The 14,277-nt window shown below is 41.1% G+C and overlaps 1 protein-coding gene across 1 annotated transcript; it reads right to left on the bottom strand.

The window, feature by feature from the left end:
- Positions 1–1,203: 1,203 nt before the first annotated feature.
- Positions 1,204–14,277, bottom strand: LOC308095685 (5-hydroxytryptamine receptor 3E-like; the record flags this gene model as incomplete). Its single annotated transcript, XM_080442728.1, has 9 exons — positions 1,204–1,502; positions 2,124–2,312; positions 7,055–7,265; positions 9,307–9,470; positions 9,872–10,041; positions 11,800–11,906; positions 12,259–12,303; positions 13,070–13,174; positions 14,251–14,277. The coding sequence occupies 9 exons, from the start codon at positions 14,275–14,277 to the stop codon at positions 1,204–1,206; spliced, it is 1,317 nt and encodes a 438-aa protein (XP_080298854.1).

Genomic DNA, 14,277 nt, shown 5'->3' with positions numbered 1-14,277 from the left:
TTTCATCCTTGTATCACAACCTGAAAGATTATATCACCAACTGCTTCGCTAAGGTGGTGGCCATCTTGAAAAAAATGGTCGCCATCTTGGATTTTTGAGTGGCCAGTGCCTTTTTCCATAAGAGTGGCCCTTACAGAGTACGTGTGCCAAATGTAATCCTTGTATCACAACCTGAAAGATTATATCACTATCTGCTCCGCTAAGGTGGCGGCCATGTTGAAAAAATGGTCGCCATCTTGGATTTTCAGGTGGCTAACGGGTTTTATCAAAACAGTACTACCCAAGGAGTATGTGTACCAATTTTGGCGCTTGTATCCGGAAGTTAATGATTATTTCACTAATCTGCCACACTAGTACCCGTGATCTTATCAAAGTAAAATTTTCACCCGTTTTCACCCGTCAAACGCGGGTACCCGTCGGGTATCCGCGGGTACCCGGCCCGTTGCAGGACTCTGGGTGGAATCAATCTCTCAATCAACGTCCGGACAAAGAAGGGAGGGGGAGGGGGAGAGGGATATTATCAAGGACATGCAGGGATGTTCCGAATCCTCTCACATGAAAAACTAGTCAATTGTTTTCAAGGATTTTTTTAGTGTTCATTTGTTTCTAGATTCTGCAAAACCATATCCACATCAACCACACATATAATTACTTAAGCAAATTGTATGGGACTTTGTGCGTCCAATAGTATTAACTCAAATTCCAACCAACAAAGCCTTCACATAAAGAAACGCAAAACTATGAAATATTGAGCAATTTCAACAAACATTTACACAACATGGGTCTTCAACAAGGTGTCCAGGACCCCTAGGGGAGCGTCAAAACTACAGGGGGGCGCTAAAACTTTGTGTGACAGGGACTTTTTATTTATTTTTGATTAACCACTTGAAACCTCAAATCACTATCCTGAGGGGAACATTAGACAAAAATAGCAGATCTACAAGCTCACAACGCGTCGCTAAATCGGCTATTTTCTGCAAAGTTTGTTATACAGGGAAAAGTAGAGCAGACCAAGTACTGAGCCAAAGGTCAAGTTTACAAAGTATTGAGGGTTTAAGTTGTTAAATGTCTAAAAACACATTTAACATGTAGTGGGGGTCCTTGCTTCATCTCTCTCTCTCTCAGCTAAGGGGTCCTTGGCCTGCAAAACGTTGAAGACCCCTGGTCTACAATAATGGGCCTTGTATAGCAAACAGTGGTCATCTACATATCAGCTGCATGTGAGCTGGCCCAGATACAGATGATGGTAATGAAGCTGACTGCTATGAAGATGATGTAGAAGATGAAGAGCAGGCGGTCAACGATGAAGCCCACCTGGACCCACTCTTCAGAGCTCTGGTTCCCTGTCAGCTGCTGGTCCACCTGGAGGCGGATGGCCTGGAGGTCTTTACCCAGCCTCCTCATCTCCTCCAGGGCCTTATCCTCCACCTCAGGCCCCCTCTCCTCTGGAACTTTCTCACCAGCCTTGTCCTCCACTGCCACCAGAGGGCAGGCATTCACTTCTAGGAAACAGGCATACATGACATTGGTGTAAAATAGCTGGTCACCAAGAATAAATTCTACAAAGCTCTGTGTGGTGAGTCCTAAATCGTAATGAGACCAAAATCTCCTCAGTGGCTGGAGCTATTGATCTGAATTTGCACACAGCCATTGACTATTACCATGTGCACGGAACAGCGACACCCGTTTTTTTATTTCACCAAATGTCAGCTGTTTATTAGTGTTTTTGTGTTCTCTGGCTCCCGGGTTGCCAGATCATGTGCGCATATCCCCCCACGGGTATGGACTAATGGTAGGTAAATATCACTAGCTTTGAGTGAACGCGGTGTATACAAACGGAAAAGTTCTGAACTGACATAATCTGGCCCCCCTGGCACATGCAGGTACATTAGGCCTACTCCTAATTCAGTGCATGTATGCTCAGCGAAATGTACTTGGCTATTTCCTTTCATTGGATGCTATGCATTGTGTTGTTTTTATGAGAAGAGTTTGTAAACGTTGCCGTTCCATTGAGTATGTAACATAATCAGATGTATATAGAAATGTGGACTTGGTTAGGGTTCTATAGTAGAATAAAACTGATATTTTATGATCATATAACTAATACCATATTATTCCCATACCTGAGTTAGTTTTTTCTTTGGGCTTTGGAGGAAGGCCTAAAAGAGGGCCCAGGATATGTAGGACCAACACCTGGACCCATTGGGGGACCGGAGTGATGTTCCAACTGGAGTCACACAGGAGATTGGTGATGAGGATGGTCTCCAGTAGGCTGGCCACCATCAGAGCCAGGCAGAGACAGAAGAACACATCTGTGAAGAGAGAGATACAAGGGAGAGAAGGAGAGCAGAAGGAGTGATGGAAGTCAACATGGCATTGTTCTCATGCAGCACATCTGAAAGGTTCTATTCCCAACACACACTCCACTCACATGTGATAACAGACTAGCGAACAAGGGCAAAGGGAAATGCTAAGCTGCCCCCCCCCCTCCCCGCCCAACCATCCATCCTTTTCTTGCACTACTATGCCTGAACTGCACCTACTGTACCTAATTTGCTGTTTATAGAATATACTGTGAAGTTGTTTACACAAAGTTAGGTGGCAGCTACTGAAGAAAAAAATGCTGGTGGTGTATACAACATGCCAAGTTTTTTCTGTATTTTTATGCACATGTACATTTGATTTGTTGATGCTCTTTTTATTCTCTTTTTGCACTCTCCTTCTTTAAATCTTTTTACGTTTTATATCATTATTCTATTGTTATTACCTATGCTGCTGCATTGTCTGAAGCCAAACCAACATAAGTTTTACTCTTATTTACCTGTACATAAGATGTAACAATAAAGTACAACCTTGAACCTTGAACCTTGAACAAAGTGATTTAGGAACCTTCTCTAATCACTGATTTGTGGAAGTCATTCTCCAGGAGGACGTTACATGAAGTCCTTGAGCCGCCTATAGTGGTAATTATTACACGCACGCACGGTAGGGTTGCCAGCTACCTGAAATTCAAATACGGGACAGCCGGCTGGGCGTATTTTTCCAAGAAAAAATAAGGGACGCCAGGAAAAAGATAAAATCTCACTGTATATATGTATAGTTTTTGTGTATCATTCACTTAAAACACAGCATCCATAATTCTGGCTATTTTTGGCAAATTGATTTTAGTCTGGTTCACTATGTAATTTTGTTGGATTTTTTGGAAGATTTGCAAAACTATACATTTTTGGAAAGGTTATTGTCTAAGGAATCAGAAAATCAATGTTGCCATTTGCCCAGATGTGTATACGGCGGCCATATTGGCAATTACAAAATGGCCACCATAAAATGTATGTTTTTTAATATCTCGGCCTCTAAATAAGCTGGGACATTGATTTTAACTCCTAAACCTACATTTTCAGGGTCAAGGAATCCAATGGTGCAAGTTATTATTTCATTTTTTTTATCATCCCATTGACATAATCCACCATATGGGTAAAAAACAGCACAGCCCAGGCAGTCAGTCAGATACTAACTGTTCTTTTTATTTATTTTAACTGTGAACTTTGGATGTTTGTGTAACCATATTAAACATCATGACATGTGTAATCATAGACAGTCTCTATGCGTCATCATAATCATCATCATCATCATCATCACTTTCGTGCATCACAGCTTGGGAATCGTCATCGTTCTGGCACTGGCTGCTGCACTGACACATTTCAGTACAGGCTAAGTCCTTAGCTTTGCAGGAACATCTGCCAGAAGAACAGTCAGATTTACACTTGCATTGAACCATCTCAAGGATGGCCTTTGGAGCTGGGAGGACCTCTGTGGTCGTTGGTTTCAGCATGCCATCCAAGTGTTTGAAGTACCCATTTTGCAGGGGATCCAGCTGTGGATCCTGCAGAGCAATGGCTGCTTGTGCCCATGCCCTTGTTTGGACATGGACTCTCAAGATGTGCTGCTTCAGAGCTCCAGGTGTTGGAGGGAGCTTGTCACTTTCTGCCCTGTGTTTGCAGAACAGATGCCATCGCAGTTCAGGGATTGTCTTGATGTTGATACCCTTGTGTTGACAGCTCCAGTGTTGACAGCATTCCTTCTGTCACTTCTGCTTCATCCAAAAGCACTCCAGACCCAACTTTTCCCAGCCCGGATATATGGAACAGGCGTGCGGACGCCGAGGACGGGCCGACGGCAGGCGAGAGAGAGGCCTCCGGTCGGACACGGCCGGGCGGCCTGGCACCCTGGAGGTCCTCGGCGAGCCCAGGACGATGGGCAGAGGGCAATGATTACTGGCCTTTTGTACAGTCACTGCAAATAAAATGCTTGCAACGGGAACTACTTGGTGTGTGGATCTACTCTCAAGTATAGTGTAAGCTACACTTTTTGATTCAGCACCCATCCTAGTAGTATTGGGATGTGCATGTCTTTGTAATAATTTCCGCAATTAATATCAGCCACAGTTTGATCATTTTGGACACACTTATGGAAGCTTAGAGTAGCAATAATACAAAAACAAAAATGTCTTTAAAAGTATCAGTGGTAAGTTAACATTTTATTTAATTTGAATGAGCAAGTGAAACATGTTTTTAGGAACAGCTGGAATATGAATTGATAAATGATTTTCTTATTTCAAAGATATTGCAAGAAAACAACCATATCTGGTCATTTTGGACTCAGTCATGCATCTAAGGGTTAATGTTGTAAAGTTTTGTAGCTTTATAATTACCACCATTGGATTCCTCGACACTGAAAATGTAGGTTTAGGAGTTAAAATCAATGTTCCAGCTTATTTAGAGGCCGAGATATTAAAAAACATACATTTTATGGTGGCCATTTTGTAATTGCCAATATGGCCGCCATATACACATCTGGGCAAATGGCAACATTGATTTTCTGATTCCTTAGACAATAACCTTTCCAAAAATGTATAGTTTTGCAAATCTTCAAAAAAATCCAACAACATTTTAAATCAAAGCATAAGGAACCAGACTATTTGGTGTAGACTGAAAAAAACCAAGATATGACGTATTGTCCTATTATACCAGGTTGCTTATTTCCCTCACTAAACATGGCAACGTTTTTTAGATCCCATATGGTTGCTTATTTCTCTCACTAAACATGGCAACGTTTTTAGATCCCATATTCTGAGACATTGAGCCCTCATTGGCTAAAGGACCAGCCAATGAGGAAAAAGTGATTCAAAAGTCAGGACTAGCGAGTGTAGATGCAGACCAGGTTTTGCAACCTGGTAAAAAACGGTCCAAGTACAGAGACAACTCAGGTCCAGTTTATTAAGTCTAGAGGGTTTAAGTGGTTAACAACCTGTATCGTAGTATACTGTTTTAGTCATATTTTAGTTGTCTGAAATGTTTTAGTTTTAGTCTAGACTAAATCTACAGTCGGCTAAAATGTGTTTTGGCGGTGCCTTGATGGCATCGTAATGGCTGATTTTACACTTGGTTGCATGCTGAAAATAGCCGATCTACAAGCTCACAACGTGTCGCAGGGCGATGCGTTGTGAGCTTGTAGATCTGCCATTTTCAGAGCGCAACACCCGAGACTTTTAGTTCAACTGGATCTCTTCTCCACTAGTCCCTCCATAACATTTTAGTCTAGTTTTTATTGTCTCCGCCAGGCCGAAAGGCATGGCGAGAGAGTATGTTTTACCCCGTCCGTCCGTCCGTCCGTCCGTCCGTCCGTCCGTCCGTCCGTCCGTGTGTCCTTGTGTCCGTCCGTCCGTCCGTCTGTGACCAGCTAATCTCCGCCACCGTTGCCTTGATCGCAGCGAAACTGAGCACACACACTCTCTGAATGCCAATTCCGAACTTCTGGCCCAAATTTTTCACATGGGCCTTTTATAGCACCACCAGGAGGCCAATTTGTGCAAAACATATTTTTTGACAGTACTCCTACAGATTTTGTCCAAAATCGCAATACACAGTATCTCTATAGTCAATGGACGAAACATGTCTTTCAGATTTTTCATATTTCATCCTGATTGGCTAAAAATGGCTTCCAAAGTTGGCAGGAGTACTCCATTTTGAACAAAATGCCTCAAATCATGAACACAGCATGCAATTTCCGTGAAATTTTGCACGCATATTTCCACTATGCCGAGCAAGAAATGGCACTTGGAAATGTTCAAATCAGCCTCATGGTGGCGCTATAACAGGCATATTCATGTTTGTACCTATAACTGCACCGATCTGTGTGAAACTCTGTATGCGCACTCCCTAGAGGTCAAGGAAAAACCTTTCCCCTGCATTTTTCACATCTGCCTTTTATAGCGCCACCAGGAGGCCGACTTACGTAAAACACATTTTTTTATATTACTCCTTCCGATTTTATCCAAATTTCACGCAAATCGGTACACATGATCTCCATAGTCATTTGATCAAGACGGATGTTGCAGTAGTGGCTTGTTTTGAACAAAACTCATCAATCATGAACGCACCGTCCGATTGCGGTCAAACTTTGCACGCACCTTCACACTATGTTGAGGAACAAATGCCACCCTTTTAACATTGGCCTGTTATAGCGCCACCAGCAGGGCTAATTTAGCAAAACACATTTTTTTGCACAAAATGCCTCAAGCCATGAATGCAGTGTCCGATTGCCGTGCAAGGCCTAATAAGAAATGGCACCCTTTTCACATTGGCCTATTATAGCGCCACCAGGAGGCCACAATAACCTACCTGACCTGGCGGAGACCTGTGCTCCGAGGAGCACTTTTTCTAGTTTGTTGATGAAATTGTCAATATATTTAGTCTTAGTTTTAGTCATCGTTGCTTAGTTTTTATTTCGTTTTTATTTCGTTTTCGTCAGAGAGAAAAGGTAGTCGACGGATATTTTTCGTCATAGTTTTAGTCGACGAAATCAACACTGGCACACACACACACAAACGCACACACACACACACACAGACGCGCGCACGCACACGCTCACGCACACACAAACAATCCATGGTCCTTCAGAAACATGACATTCCAGTTAAGCCGTACAGAAGGCTATAGCTACAGTATAGTCGTCTGGCCTTTACTGTATGTCTGGACAGCTTTGTACTACTGACTTATGAGAGGTACGCTGCTTCCAGTGACCGGCAGCAGGTCGTTCATCATGAGGAGGAAGACGGTGTAGCCCAGGATGAGGGTCATCTTGAAGGAGGAGCGGTCGGCGCTCTGGGGAGGAAGCAGGAAGCTGAAGAGGTCCACTGTGATGAGGAAACAGCTGGGAAGGAGGAGGTTCACCACGTAGAGAGTAGCCCTGCGTCTCAGTCTGATCTGCAGGGGACGAGAACAAACCATTCCTATAGGTTCACTGCTTCCGGGTTCAGGGTGTTATTGCTATGTGGTGGAAAAAGTCTTTTTTTTGGGGTCATTTTTTTTTAAACATTTTTTACTTAATTTAAAGTATCAATACTGCAATGTAGAAGTACTCTGTTACAAGTAAAAGGCCTGTGTTCAAAATGTTACTTGAGTAAAAGTACAAAAGTATCGGCATCAAAATATGCTTAAAGTACCAAAAGTAAAAGTACAAAAATGTTTGAAAATAGCAGATCTACAAGCTCACAACGCGTCGCATCGCGACGCGTTGTGAGCTTGTAGATCGGCTATTTTCAAATAGCCTATGTATAAAATAGGGCTAAAGTGGTTAATGTATGTTTTATAATGTAATAATTTATAACTGCAAAGTAACTAGTAACTAAAGTTTTCAAATAATTGTAGTGGAGTAAAAGTACAACATTTTTCTCTGAGATGTAGTGGAGTAGAAGTAAAAGTATAGAGCACCGAATTCTGACGTCACTGCCAGTAGCGGGCCAGTAGAGGGCGCTGTTCCAGGGTTCGTGGCTTTATTTTTTGTGTTGAAATCCCCATTTGGGAATCTTAGATCACGTCATATAAGAACTGTGTTCCAAACATAAACACACCACCCTGGTGTTTCTGTCAGGGGGGTGGCTCTGCATCGTTTATGATATTCATTCATATTTGATACAGCCTGTTTCTGGTGAAAATGGAATTAATTCTGCCTTAAAAGTCTTAAGAACTACTACTTCCGGGTCTGAATTCACTGTCCCCACAGCAGCCGCGTTCATGGGAAATGTAGTCTTTGGGTTGTTTGACTCGTTTCTAGTGTTTATATTGTGTTACTCTTTGGGTAAATGTGTACATTTACACCTTCAGTCGATGCTTCATATCCATATGAGTAAAAACGCCAGGGTGGTGTGTTTATTTTTGGAACACAGTTCTTATATGAAGCGATCTAAGATTCCCCAATGAGGATATCTGTCACAGTCACAGACTGTGCCTGTCTAGGTGTTGTATTTCTATGTTGTGTTCTAGTTGTTCTGGTTCTATGTTGTCTTCTCCAGCTGTATCTCATGTGTAATCAGCCCTCATGTGTATATTAGTCTTGTTCCCCAGTCAGTGCTTGTCGGATCATTGTTTGTGTCACATCCTCTGTCTGTATGTTAGACTGCAATAAAATCCCAATCTTGGGTTTTGAACACTACTCTGCCTGGCTGTCTGCACTTGGGTCCTCACCACACCACCAGATCGTGACAGATATCAATACAAAAAGTAAAGCCATGAACCTGCGGAATGCGCCCTCTACTGGCAGTGACGTCAGGACTTCGGCGCTCTATTCACCTGTTTCCTAGGCTGTGTGTTTTCCACTTCCTGCCGATTTGATCCAATGAAATCCAATGAAACTGGTCAGATGACCAATGATATCCAATGAAATCGACAGGAAGTGGAAAACACACAGCCTAGGAAACGGGTGAATAGATGGAAATGGAAATACTCCAGTAAAGTAAAAGTATCTCAAAATTGTACTTAAGTACAGTACTTGAGTAAATGTACTTAGTTACTTTACACCACTGATTATTACTACAAATCATAATATCTGCTATCAGTATATTCCAGGCATAGACTATGTTTAAGATTTTAGTTTTAAAGTGCTCGGGTGACGCAGTGGTAAAGTGCCTGCCCACCACCGCGAGCGTCTACACGAACACAATTGGCCCGTTTTCGTATATATATGCGTATTCCTACGGGCTGGGGGCGGGCGGGGAAGGTGATATTTGTCACTGCGCGTATTCCTACGGGCTGGGGGCGGCACCTGTCGGGAGGGAGTGTTGGGCGGGAGGAGTAGGACGAAGGCCCCACGTCCTCCCGGTGGGGACTCCCCGCTGGCAGGTGAGTCAGTAGGATACAACAGCAGTGACAGCACACAAATGTCCCTGGGGAGGAATTCATTGGCATAACGACTAAATTGGAGGGGAAAAAGCAAAACAATATATATATATATCAGATTTAAACGTACATGGAATGCAAGGTTATCAATGGCTCCATATCCAGCAAGAACATAGACACTTTTAGTGCACGTGATGTCCATCAGCTCCCACTCTCCCATGGTTGTCATCAACTCCTTGGAACGCTTCAGAATTTCCTCCACTGGTATCCCAAGAGTCAATCTCAACTGATTCTCTGAGAGGAGAAGAGGGATCAAAGGAGAGATTATACAAGGCAATATGAAGAAAAAGGTAAGTTATGATGTGTTCCTGTCGGGCTGAAATCTCTCATCTCCAACTTTGTTTTTTTTGCAAATTAACGCCCTGCTTGATCATACAGCGTCACACAAAAGTATCAGAAGTTAGCAGATCCGCAAGCTCAAAGCGCGCCACGAAGTGTTTTGAGCTTGTAGATCTGCTACTTTTGATGCTTTTGAATTTGAATCCTGAAAAGTCAAAGTCATTATTATCCAGTATTAGTAGTATTCAAAGTACATGTGAGGGAACAACCAAAAACTATTTGTATCTGAGACAAAACTGAATGTGACATTTGGGTGCTGAGGAGGAGCCCTTCTTGAGCAAAGCGGTACGCCTCACCGAAGTACATGTAGGAAGTGAAGGTGAAAGTGCAGTTCTGGACGTCAAAGGGGAAGGTGTAGATGTCAAGGTTGCAGGAGCTGACTGCCCTCATGGGCAGCGAGTCTACTATCCAGCCGTTGTGATTGGCGGTCACGTAGGGGACAGACGGGGCATCGCTCGCTTCCATGCTGCAAAACGGGAACAAAGCAGAACGGCAGACTGATGTCATACAGCTCTAGAATGACCTTTTAGCAGTAGTGGAAAAAGTACTCAGTAATGTTTTACTTAAGTAAAAGTATCAATACTGCAATTCAGAAGTACTCCGTTACAAGTAAACGTCTGGAATTCAAAATTTACTTGAGTAAAAGTACAAAAGTATTGGTATCAAAATGTACTTAAAGTACCAAAAGTAAAAGTACTAAAATGTTTGAAAATAGCAGATCTACAAGCTCACAATGCGTCGCAATGCGACGCGTTGTGAGCTTGTAGATCGGCTATTTTCAAATAGCCTATGTATAAAATAAGGCTGAAGTCGTTAACCCATTAAGACCTGAGGCCGATTCTAAAAACGCCTTCGAAATCCTGACCTAAGTTTTCTGAAAAAGTTCAAATATTTATTAAAGAATTACAACAAATGTATGTTGCTATACACTGTACATAGCAAAGGGTTCCCGTCCTGATAGGTATAGTTACAAATAGGGGTTACCGCCCAAAAGTGGTTAATGTACGTTCTATTATATAATAATTGATAATTGCAAAGTAACAAGTAACTAACGTTTTCAAATAATTGTAGTGGTGTAAAAGTACAATATTTGCCTCTGAGATGTAGTGGAGTAGAAGTAAAAGTACTGAAAATAGGAAATACTCCAGTAAAGTAAAAAATATCTCAAAATTGTACTTAAGTACAGTACTTGAGTAAATGTACTTAGTTACTTTACACCACTGTCTTTTAGTTAAGTCTTTTAAAGTCATTCCTCGTGTTTAACCCATCATCAGGGCATTAGCTAAACTCATCACGTGGGTTCACTGGCCAATGCCAGGCTATCATGCCGAGTACTGATCCGATACAGTACCAACATGTAATAAAAGAACAATCTAGGAATAAATAACAATTCCATATAATAGTTAAAGTGCAGCCACAAGTTAGTAGAATAATAATGTAAATAGTACAGTAAGAGTATAAAACAGTACTGCAACGTCAACTGAAAATAATTGTTCAGTGCAAATGAAAACATCATGTTATAAATGACGTGGATATCGGATTGGCATACACTGGCATACTCGCTGATACTGATACCAGCATTTTTGGGCAGTATCGGCAGCTTTTCCGATACTGGTATCGGTATTGGAACAACTCTACCTGTTAAGAGACAATCACGTAGTACAGGGATGGGCAACTTTGATGATGGAGAGGGCCACTATATTTCCACACTCATTCCAGAGGGCCAGATTGCATACTGTCGGGCAGACTCCTCTTATCTCCGTATTTTAACTATTTTCATTATATCACACAAAAGTAGCTAAAATAGCCGATCTACAAGCTCAAAACGCTTTGAGCTTGTAGATCTGCTATTTTTGCTATTTTTTAATTGGAATCCTGATTTTTTTCCCACTATTTTTTAATTATAATCCTGAAAAGTATTTTCATTTCATTTCAAATGCATTTAGTTATACTTATGTTAACTTTATGAACTTAAATACAAATCAAATACATTGGACATAAAAAAGTCAATAGAATTTTAATACTAGTCATTAAGCTACTAATATAGACTGAAGTAATTAAAGCGGGTCATGTTTTTATGTTTGGAATTGTAACAGCTGAAATCAATAATATATCAGTATTCCCATATTAACCTGCGTGCCGCATAAAGTGAAGGTGGGGGCCGCATGTGGCCCCCGGGCCGCCAGTTTCCCATGTATGATGTAGTACATGTAACAGAACTCACATTTCGTTGATCACTACATCTGGAACCCAAAACTTTGTTCTGGGTAGAGTAATAATGTCGGTGCCACACTGGACCGGGTCCCAGCTGAAGAACTCATTCATCCAGCCCTAAAACAACAAACCAGTATTACTGTGCTGCACACAAAGCAGGCCTGCAGTAGTTTATATGGATGCTGTGTTAACGGAGTAGTTGACCCGGTCATCAAATTATTGGCTTCGACAACAACTTTAAAATGTCCATGAATTAAAGGCTTCATGGAGTGTGTAACTGATATTTTTTATTTTTGGGTGAACTACTCCTTTAATAATTAAGTCATAGATAGACAATGCAGAATATTTGTATTGTCATTACTGAGTTTTGGACTGTTGCATTGTTGTCAGAATGTAGAACACAGTGAAAGAAATGAAGTAACGTCCAAATAGTGGTCTGCCACAAATACATTTAAGATAAAATACTCACAAATTCAAGCCAGATATATGTAGTCAGAAGCTGAGCCTTTTCATCCTGTTTTTTGTTTTTTATAAAAAAGAAAATAATAATAATTAAGAAATATATATATATATATATATATATATATATATATATATATATATATATATATAGTGATTCTGGACACAAAAAATAGTACCATGTGACAGAGGGGTCGAAGTTGAACGAAACCGGCACTATATGGTAGAAATAGATCAACAATACAAATGACGCAAGTTTTTTTTACTCTGACCACGGGACTCGGGCAATCAATTAATACCTTTGCAACCACTACATTAATGGTAAGTATTTCCTACAGAAAATACTCAAAAACTCTGAACTAACCCTTTAAGGGGGTCCTTGCACATAAAACATTTGAGAACCACTAGTACTTTTTTGTTGTTGTTTTAGAACTACTGTCCTAGTGGACTCCTAATGTGCCATAGTGACGTAGTAAATCAGTGTCATACATATTCCGAAGAAAACCTGGAAACTGACATTCAGTAATTGTGTCTTATGATCAAAATAAGAACATTATAATGGTGTAAAAAAGAAAATCCAAAATTTGCCATGGACACATTTGTCCGTGTACGGACATATTGATGACCCCTGCATCCTGCACATAATCTGTTGGAAATACTTGAATTTGGTGTGGTGTTAATGTTGATATGGCACACTGACTATCAAGCTCATAAAAACATGGCACTTCATGTCAAAAAGGTTGCTGACCTCTGGTCCACACTGCAATAATTATGTTGTGGAGAACAGAATGTTCACTGAGTGATTCTACAAGAGGACGTACCACGCCGAGAATAGCGTACAGGATGAAGGATGTGTTGACATAAGTGGGCGTCGACATGTTCATGACGGGCCGTATGGCGCTCAGCTTGAAGACAGGTCCCAGAGCCTCCAGGAGAGCAGTGGGATCCGGACGCGTACAGTTCAATACAATGGCACCATCACATGGAACTGTGGGACGACTCTGGTTATTGCTATGGTTATTTTGTTCTCTTACAGACTTTAAGTGAACTGTATAACCACTTAAACCCTGTATACCTTGTTGTACAATGAACTCTGAATATAGCCAATATGCAAGTTCACAACATGGTGAATTGGGACACATTGTGAGCTTGCTTTAATATATCATGTTATTATTTCAGGGGTGGGCAACCTTAGGCACGGTTGCCAATTGGCACAGGGCAGGGTGGTCACTGGACACAGGCACAGTGCCACAAGTGTGAGAGAGGATTTTATTTAAAGTTATATATTTTTTTTAAATGTAGTCAATGAAATCGCAAATTACATCCTGAAAGTAATTTTACATTCATTCAAACTCTGAACTCTGACTGGGCAGGGAGTCTGGGGGATAGGTGCATCGGGTTAGAGTCTAATCCTGAAAATATTTCAAAAGAAGAAAAATAAATAAAGGTTCCTATGTACATGGACAATCAAAATCTTAAATATTTGATTTTTATGTGGTGTCATCATTCTTAATGTTGACATGGCACACTGACTGTCAAGAAAATAAAAACATGGCACTTCATGTCAAAAAGGTTGCCGACCCCTGTGTGACAACATTCCACTGCTTCTACTATAAGTATTAACTATAAGTTAGTTACAAATTCTTGTAGATATGCTATTATTCTTATTCTGAACACTTTCATACAGAATTAGAGCCCACAGGTCGATGCTGGGGTGGTGGTTGGAGCAAGATAACAACAAAAATGAAGCATCTGCATCAATATTAAAAGACCACTCCTTACCCTTCATGACACTGATGGTAATGATGCACAAAATCACAAAGGGCTGGACTGATGGCTGGAGCAGCTAAAATTGACATTAGCAAGATTAAGTAATGTAATCAACAGTTAAACATGACAGAACTAGAAGTGTTTATCACAATCAGAGCTTAATCCATTTTTTTTTGTCTTACAATTAACCTACACATGAGACTACAATATGCACCATGAAAACATAATTTACCTTCAGTTTAGAATTCTTGTCAGCCAT

The sequence above is a fragment of the Gymnoscopelus braueri genome (assembly GCF_963280865.1).
Source record: "Gymnoscopelus braueri genome assembly, chromosome: 11".
NCBI classification, from domain to species: domain Eukaryota; kingdom Metazoa; phylum Chordata; class Actinopteri; order Myctophiformes; family Myctophidae; genus Gymnoscopelus; species Gymnoscopelus braueri.
The sequence above is the reverse complement of the archived record's forward strand: the minus strand, read 5'-3'. Positions and strand labels throughout refer to the sequence as shown.